Genomic DNA, 9,049 nt, shown 5'->3' on the forward strand with positions numbered 1-9,049 from the left:
TCCATAAAGAACCTTTAACATCTGAAGAACCTTTCTGTTTCACAAAAGGTTCTTTGTGGCGAAAGAAGGTTCTTCAGATTATTAAAGAACCTTTGACTGAATGGTTCTTTGTGGAACCAAAATGGTACTTATGGCATTGCTGTGAAGAACCTTTTAAAGCACCTTCATTTTTAAGAGTGTAGTTGATCAAATTAAATGGTTGTCAGATGGTTGTTTGTGACAAAAAGCGTCTTTTCCCAATGCAAAATTGACTTTGGAGAACTTATAAGTCAAATGATGGTATGAAAAATGAAAAATTGGTTATTTCTTAACAGAAAACCAACATCAGAGAACCTAAAATATGATGCATTAATCGTATGGACTGCTTTTAGAAACCTACATCTGGTATGACTTGGTTTTATGAAACAAGGTGAATTTAAAAAAAAAAAAGAATATCCTAGTTGATCAAATGAAACGGGAAGACAGATGGTTGTTTGTGACTAAAAATGTCTTTTCCCAACTCAAAACTGACTTCTGAGAACCTATAATGTAGTGCATTAATCGTATTGACCTCGTTTCTTTAGGTGAATTTTTTAATGATTATCCTGGTTGTTCTTTTCAGTCAAATGGAAGTAAGGTCAAATGGTCTTTTTCCAACACAAAAAAATCATTTGCCTTGAGATAACCTATAATATAGAGCATTAATCGTATGGACTGCTTCTACAAACCTAAATCTGTAGGACTTTTGTGGAAAAAGAAGATTTTTAAAGAATATCCTAGTTGATCAAAGTCTTGGGAAGATGGTTGTTTGTGACTAAAAATGTCTTTTCCCAACAGTAAAATGACTTTGGAGAACCTATAATGTAGTGCATTAATCGTATAGACCTTGTTTCTTTGGGTGATTTTTTTTTTTAGGATTATCCTGGTTGTTTCTGTCAATCACTTAATAGATAGTTTGTGACAAATTTCAAAACCAAGAATTGGTCTTTTCTTCTTCTGAGAACCTATAATATAGTATATTAATCGTATGGATTGCTTCTATAAACCTAAATCTTTAGGATTTACTTTTGTGGAAGAAGGTGATCCTAGTTGATCAAATGAAATGGGAAGTCAGATGGTTATTTGCGACCTAAAAAATGTATTTTCCCAACACAAAACTGACTTCGGAGAACTTATAATGTAGTGCATCAATCGAATGGACTTTATAGATAATTTTTTAAGAATACAGAACCATGATGATGGTTTGTGACAAAAAAAAATTGAAATCTGATTTTTCAGTCAGAGAACATATAGTGCATTAATCGTATAGACTGCTTTGTGAACTTAAACCCCTATGACTGACTTTTCTTTTGTGGAACAAGATGAATATTTGAAGACTAATCCTAGTTGATCAAATGAAAGGGAAGTCAAATGTTTTGTTTGTTTGTTGTATCAAAAAATGTCTTTTCCCAATGCAAAACTGAAAACCTATAATATAGTGCATTAATCGTATGGACTTTTTCTTAAGGTGAATGAATTTTTTAAGAATATTCAGGTTGTTTCTTTCAATCACGCAATAGATAGTTTGTGACAAAATTCAAAAGCAAAAATGTGTCTTTTCCCAATGCAAAACTGACTTATAAAAACCTATTATATAGCGTAGTAATCATATTGACTTTTATGCAGTTTGTTTTGTCGTTTTAGAGTTTGACTGGCCTAATTCTCCTCAATGCATGTTCTTCAAATAACCGTCTTTTATCCTCTGTAGACACGAGCGTTTGGAACGACACGAGGGGGAGTAAATGATGACCAAATACTCGATTTCAGGTGAACCATTCCTTCAAGCTCGGATGGGGTCCTGATACGACTGAATTCAAGTCCCTGTTTCTCTACGTCCGTTGGTGTTTGGTTGAGGTGAGGTCAGTCTGAGACCCAGAGGCTCGTCCACGACGTCTCTCTGGCGGGGCATGTGCACCTGACGCCCCCAGTGCTAAACGGGCCACACAGTGAGTCCTGAGGGGAAGGGGTAGAAAGCGAGGAGGGCGGTGAGAGTCCCTGATTGCGGAACCGTATGATCAGACCTCGGGGTAGATTGTAGGTGTATGACCTGCAGTTCTTCTAGTGTTCGAGTCCGGTTTTATGACGTGGATCTGTGGCGGGTTCTTCAGAAGAACCAGCGGAAGGTGTCAGCGGCTCCTGCCGATGGCGCTCTCTGAGGGAAGACACAGGAGACAGTGGGAATTCTGGAGAGACTCCATTTGATATAATGACCCAGTTAATCACTCAAATGATGTGTTGTATGTTTGTACAATGGTGTGAATCATCTTCCAAATAAGATGCAATGATTCAGAATATTGATTCATCAAAAAGAAGAATTAAATTGGAAAAAACGAAAACAACAGACCCGACCATCTGTATGCAGAGGCCTTCAGAGCCGCGTTTCTGTTAGCTGAGACTACGGTTTATGTAATGATCATTGTTGACGATATGCTTTTGTTTCCCTTTGGATAAAAGCATCTGCTAAATGCATAAATGCAATTATAAAACATTTAGTCAGTGGATTTACTAAAGGTCTGGAGGATGAAGGATAAACATGAGTTTTGTTTGACACACTTAGTTTTTTCTCTGACACGCTGGTCTACTATGGTTTCATTGGTTGCATATTGCTCTTGAACCATTGGTAGGTGTCTTGGATATCTAGTTTAATTGTTACCAAAGCATTTCTGTAGCTCAAACAGTAGGTTTTGGGTTCAATTCCCAGGGAATATGTGACCCAGGACCACAGAACGAGTCATGAGGGTCAATTTTTTGAAATGGAGAGCTCAATAAATAAGCTTTCCATTGATGGATGGTTTGTTAGGACAATATTTGAAAATCTGCAATCTGAGGGTGCTAAATATTGAGAAAATCGCCTTTAAAGTTGTCCAAATGAAGTTCTTAGCGATGCATATTACTAATCAAAAATTAAGTTTTGATATGTTTACAGTAGGAAATTTACAAAATATCTTCACGGAACATGATCTTTACTTAATATCCTAATGATTTTTGACCCATACAATGTATTTTTGACTACTTAAGACTTGTGGTCTAGGGTCACATATGTGAAATATATATTTTCAATTAAGTTGTTTTGGATGAAAGCATCTGCCAAATGCATAAATGCCTAAATGTAATGTTATCAAGCGGTTTCTGGAGACTACTTAGTCCTGCACATCTAGGATGTTTCCTTGATTATTAGTTATATACACACATCCCAAATGTATAGTGCCAAGGAGACTCCAAACAAACTCTTAAAGGATGATGACTAGTGTCTTACTTCATGCTTTGAAAATAATGAAGTCCGCACCACAACTATTGCAAAGACTTTCAGAACCATTTTACAGCGGATGAATGATAAAAACATTCAAAACAAAAAGAATTTTGCGTCACTCATAATAACCATGTTAATCAACAGAAAGCTGATTGGTTTTAAAGACACTTTTCTGTGTGCTTCATACATCTCTACACTATTGATACTAGACGATGGGCTTTTCTTGCCTGCAAAATTTCACTCATGTGGCATCTTTGGTGGTTCGTGGTCAGATTAGGCTGCAATGTAGACCCAGTGTTTGCCGATAGTTTTAGATCTAATGTTACTGGACTGGTTTGTAGTGGTCTGATCTTGATTCTGGTGAGTTGTGTTAGCAGGTTGCGAATAGATTAAGCTGTCTTTGTATTATTACAGAGAACTTACAACATGTTGCCTCATCTCTGAGCCCTCGATACCGACTGCGTGTGCGAGAGCGAGAAAGTGTGTGCGAGAGCGAGAAAGTGTGTGCTTGAGTGTAAGGGCATTTTTCCAGCATAAGAGGGCTCAAACCATCAGCTAACACACACACACACACACACACACATTAATGCATGATGGTTAATTATGGCCGCTTGTGCCAAGACTGGGCTCTACTCCAAAGCCCCAGCCACATCATTCCCAATTAAACAGCCCACTTCAATAGACCTCCTAGCATATGTGTGAGTGCGTGTGTGAATCCCACCTCCATCGTGCTGCCCGGTTTCTTCTTGAGTTCTTCGCATTTTCTGAACTTGCAGATCTGATGACCCGTCTTTCTGTTTCGACAGGAGCTGCACACGCCGCAGTTAATGAGCCTCCTGCAGGGGGCACAGACGCCGCAGCGCTTGCGCTTGCGCTTGGCCGCTCCGCTACCGTTGCTGCTACCGCTGCTGCAGCTGCCGTTGGCGTTTCCGTTGAGGGCGGCGGGCGAGCCGGAGCAGGACGAGCCGCTGTGCTGGCAGTCCGCCGCCACGTTGGCGATCTGAAACGCGCTGTCTGACATCGTAACCCCCGACGACCCCGCGCCGGAGTGAAGCGTCGTCATTACGATGACGCCCGGCGGCAGCGACAGACCCCCCAGCGGGGGCATCCCTCCGAACGTCCCGCCTCGGTCCGCCTCTCCTGCTCCGCCGGGCGGCACGGAAGGCGGGCACTTCAGTCGGTTCATGCACTCGGCGCCCGTTACGGGAAGGCCGCGACACTGCTCCGCGGCCAGCGGCGACAGGAAGTTGTCAGCCCCCATCGGGAGAGCGGAGTCTTGTGGAATGTGTTTGCCGGACATGTGCACGTTCACCGGCTCCGCCCTCGACATGCCAGTCCGATGTGTGTGAGGTCCGTTAACGTTAACCGCGGCGGGCTTTCGCCCCCACAGCATGGCGTTGTCGCAGGGCCAAGGCGGCATCGCCGAGAGGCGGGCCGAGGGAAAGAGGGGCGTGGCGATGCGGGCGATTTTGGCGGTCTGGGGAAACGGGGTGGCGGCGGCAGCGGCCGCGGCGGCCGTGCTATTCTTATAGAAGGTGGCAAAAGAGCGGTACCGCTCCATCTGCGCGCTGTAGTCCAACACGGGGTTCACGCACGAGTCGATCTGCAGAGGAAAGTCCCGCCCGGGGGTGGGGTTGTAGTTGTGGGTGTGGCCGTGGGTGTGGCCATGAGCGTGTGGAGTTTCCATGCACACACTACTGCTCATGTTCGCCATCAGAGCAAAACAAACTCGCACTAACGCCCAACCATCCACGGCAGTGGTCCTGTGGAGGAAAAACAGGAGGCGGAGGTGAACAGAGATGTTCATTGACTACAACTAAGTGGAATAGCGATTCAGTAATCTTTTGGATATGTGACCCTGGACAAAACCAGTCTTAAAGGAACACTCCACTTGTTTTGGAAACAGGCTCATTCTCCAACTCCCCCCGAGTTAATAAGTTGATTTTTACCGTTTTGAAATCCATTCAGCCGTTCTCCTGTTCTGGCGATATCACTTTTAGCATAGCTTAGCATAGATCATTGAATCCTATTAGACCAATAGCATTGCGTTCAAAAATAGCCAATGAGTTTCGGTATTTGTCCTGTTTAAAACTTGACTCTTCTGCAGTTATATCGTGTACGAAGACCAGCGGAAATAGTAAAGACGCGATTTTCTAGGCCGATAAGATTAGGAACTACACTCCCATTTCGGCGTAATAGTCAAGGAAGTTTGCTGCCGTAATATGGACGCAGCAGGCGGAGTATTATCACGCAGTGCCTGAAATTAGTTCCCAGCTAGTTAACTTCCAACGAGGAACGCTCCCTGTCCATGCAGTTGGTCGCGATGTGCTGCGCGATACTACTGCGCCTGCTTTAGCCATATTACGGCAGCAAACTTCCTTGACTATTACGCCTAAATGGGAGTGTAGTTCTTAATCTTATCGGCCTAGAAAATCGCATCTTTACATTTTCCGCCGGTCTTAGTACGCGATATAACTGCAGAAGAGTCAAGTTTTAAACAGGACAAATATGGAAACTCGTTGGTCATTTTTGAACGTGATGCTAGTGGTCTAATAGGATTCAATGATCTATGCTAAGCTATGCTAAAAGTGATATCGCCAGAACAGGACAACGGCTGAATGGATTTCAAAACTGTAAAAATCAACTTATTAACTCAGGGGGAGTTGGAGAATGAGCCTATTTCCAAAAAAAGTGGAGTGTTCCTTTAAGTAGCATGGGTATATTCATATCGATTTTTCTTTTATGCCAAAAATCATTAGGATGTTAAGATTTTTTGTAAATTTCCTACCGTAAATATATAACAACTTAATTTTTGATTAGTAATATGCATTGCTAAGAACTTCATTTGGACAACTTTATAGGTGATTTTCTCATTCAAAAATCTAAATGATTTTTATTTGGCACCCTCAGATTTTTTCAAATAGTTGTATCTCGGCCAAATATTGTCCTATCTTATCAAACCATACGTCAATGGAAGGTTAATTTTTTCAGCAAACTAATTATGAAACTTATGACTGGTTTTGTCGTCCAGGGTCACATATTTACAGACAATAGAGAATGTTTAGTCAAGTCCTAAAAGAAGGAGTGCAAAATTGCTTCTGAATAAAAGAATCACATAAAAAGCCAACCGAGAATCAAAACAAGATCCCAAACTAACTATAAAAATCTAAATACTTAGTTTACGCACTCTTATTTGATTCTTATTGGATTCGTAATCAATTCTCATTGGGTTCCAAAATACAATATAATAGAAATTTCAATTTAAAAATGATACACACGAGATTCAGTCAAATTTAGATTAAAACTGGAAGAAAAACATAAATCAGATAAATAGCAAAGGTTTTTTATGAATTTATGTATATTTTAATGCTCATTGTTTCTTTCCAGTTCTTAAATTGATGCATCTTTAATTTATCGCTCAATTTAGAAATAGAGAATATTAATGTTTTTAAAAATTCAGAAACAAAACTAAATTCTAAACTGAAATTATATAAGAAAAAAACATGTATATGCAAGTTTATGCAATCTTATTTGACTCGTTCTTTCTTTCCAGTTTTTAAATTGATGCATCTTTCATTTATTGCTCAATTTACAGAAAACCAAGAATATTTAGTTAAACAATAGAGGATATACATAATTTGCTTACTAGATTAGAACCAAATTTAAATAATCTTAATGCTTTTAAAAATTAAGAATCAAAACAAGATTCTAAACTAAAATGATAAAAAAAAAAACTGAAAATGAGAAAAATTAAAGTTTACACCATATTTGGCTCTTAGTGGATTTCTAATTAATTCTCATTGAGTTCCAAAATAGAATATAATAAATTTGCATTTAAAAATTACACGAGATTCAGTCAAATTTGGATTAAAACCATAAGAAAATTTAATTATTTTTGTTATGCATTTAAAAAAACAAAGCTCTGAAAATAAGATTGTTTAAAAATAGATTCACATTATTTTAAAAACACAGGTTATGCATTTATGTACATTTTTAATGTCCATTGTTTCTTCCAGGTTCTTAAATTATGATGCATCTTCAATTCATTGATCAATTTATTCACAACAGAAAAATTGATTTAAACAGAAAATATTTAGTTCAATAACTGAGGATGTACACAATATACTCAATATTTTAGAACCAAATTCAAACCATCTTTGTCATCAAAAAAATGAGTCAGCTAACAATCAAAACAAGATCCTAAACTGAAATTCTACAAACAAAAAACAAAGCTCTGAAAATAAGATTATTTAGATTTAGATTCAAATAATTTTAAAACAGTTTATGCATTTATGTACGTTTTTAATGTCCATTGTTTCTTCGCAAATTTTAAATTATGATGCATCTTCAATTTATCTGTCAATTTATTTTACAACAGAAAAATTGATTTAAACAGAAAATATTTTGTTCAATAATAGAAATGTACACGATTTGCTCAATATTTTAGAACCAAATTCAAACCATCTTTGTCATCAAAAAAAAAAAAAAAGAGTCAAGAATCAAAACAAGATCCTAAACTGAAATCCAAAAAAAAAACAAAGCCCTGAAAATGAGATTGTTTAGATTTAGATTCAAATATTTTAAAAAACACTTTATGCATGTATGTACATTTCTTTTGCATATGCATGACATAATTGAGGACAATACAGAGAATTATATCTAACACCATCAGGCCTGCCTTTAAATGTGCAGTGGTTTTAATTAGTGGAACAACAGAAATAGCGATAATAAGCAGTGGAGAAAGAAAGTTACCGTGTCAAAATGTGTGTGTTTATGTGAAAGAGAAAGAGAGAGAGAAACACTGCTAGTCCCCCCCTCCCTCAACACCCCCCGCTACCGTCGCCTCGAGCATCAATTACGGTAATTACTCTCCGCCTGCTGCGGCAGCGACGCGCGGATCAGAGGTCATTAAGGGCGTAAGACCGCTGGACACTACGGTGCAATTAAAGGCGACGGATTAATTCTCTTGGCCATCGCACGTCAGCACAGAGAGAGAGAGAGAGAGAGAGAGAGAGAGAGAGAGAGAGAGAGAGACAGGGGGAGGAGGGGGTGAATGAGGGGGGAGGCGGAGGACGGAAAATGGACGAGCTTTACCTTTAGACTCGCGACGCTTCACGATCCTTTAACGGAGAGCATCACCGCGCGCTGATGCCGCCTCAATAATCCCCGTTACAAGAAAAACACGCGGCACAAAAACAACGAGACGCGTCCGTTTTAACGATCACCGTGAGCAGCTGCGGCGCTAAATACCGAGACTAACGGGAATAATAAATAATATTGACGCCGCCAACGACGCACCGTCCTCAGGGGCGGGTATGGGTGACGGAAGGGTAGACGGCTCCTCCCGGTGTGTGTGTGTGTGTGTGTGTGTGTGTGTGTGTGTGTGTGTGTGTCGCGCTGCGTGTGGCTGACGGGGGTGTGAGGTGAGGAAGCGCCGTTGCGGACACCTCCTGATCATTGGCGGGAAATGATTGTGGAAGCGCGGGAGGCGCGAGGGGGCTGACATACGGGGTCTCGCGCAGCGCTGAGGGTAATGCGTGTCAACTCCTCGCGCGCCCCTTTTTTTCCCCGCCGATGCCTGAATGACGGTTATTAATCACGCGCTTCGCGCCGCGTCCTGTGTGAGGTTTTTTTTTTTTGGAGGAATTTTGCGGTTCATTACGGTTCATTTGCGGCTCGTTACCGTAATTACCCGCGGCACCGGGAGGCTAATTAAAACAGAACGGGTCCGAGGCGAGAAGGCGTTTCCCTCGGTGGAGCAGATCCCGGCCGGTTGGGAAT

At 40.6% G+C, this 9,049-nt stretch overlaps 1 protein-coding gene across 1 annotated transcript in view; it reads right to left on the minus strand.

The window, feature by feature from the left end:
• The window catches only part of LOC141291129 (CXXC-type zinc finger protein 4), a 9,336-nt gene extending 716 nt beyond the window's left edge, over positions 1 to 8,620 (minus strand). Inside the window, exons 1-4 of the mRNA XM_073823301.1 lie at positions 8,363 to 8,620; positions 3,990 to 5,031; positions 118 to 2,170; positions 1 to 12 (exon numbers count right to left, since the gene is read on the minus strand). The exon at positions 1 to 12 is cut by the window's left edge and continues 716 nt beyond it. Of these exons, the coding sequence (XP_073679402.1) occupies positions 2,123 to 2,170; positions 3,990 to 4,982 (1,041 nt within the window). The 5' untranslated portion in view covers positions 4,983 to 5,031; positions 8,363 to 8,620 and the 3' untranslated portion in view covers positions 1 to 12; positions 118 to 2,122. The remainder of the gene's footprint in view (positions 13 to 117; positions 2,171 to 3,989; positions 5,032 to 8,362) is intronic.
• Positions 8,621 to 9,049: the final 429 nt, after the last annotated feature.

Source organism: Garra rufa, chromosome 18 (assembly GCF_049309525.1).
Source record: "Garra rufa chromosome 18, GarRuf1.0, whole genome shotgun sequence".
In the NCBI taxonomy this organism is placed as follows: Eukaryota; Metazoa; Chordata; class Actinopteri; order Cypriniformes; family Cyprinidae; genus Garra; species Garra rufa.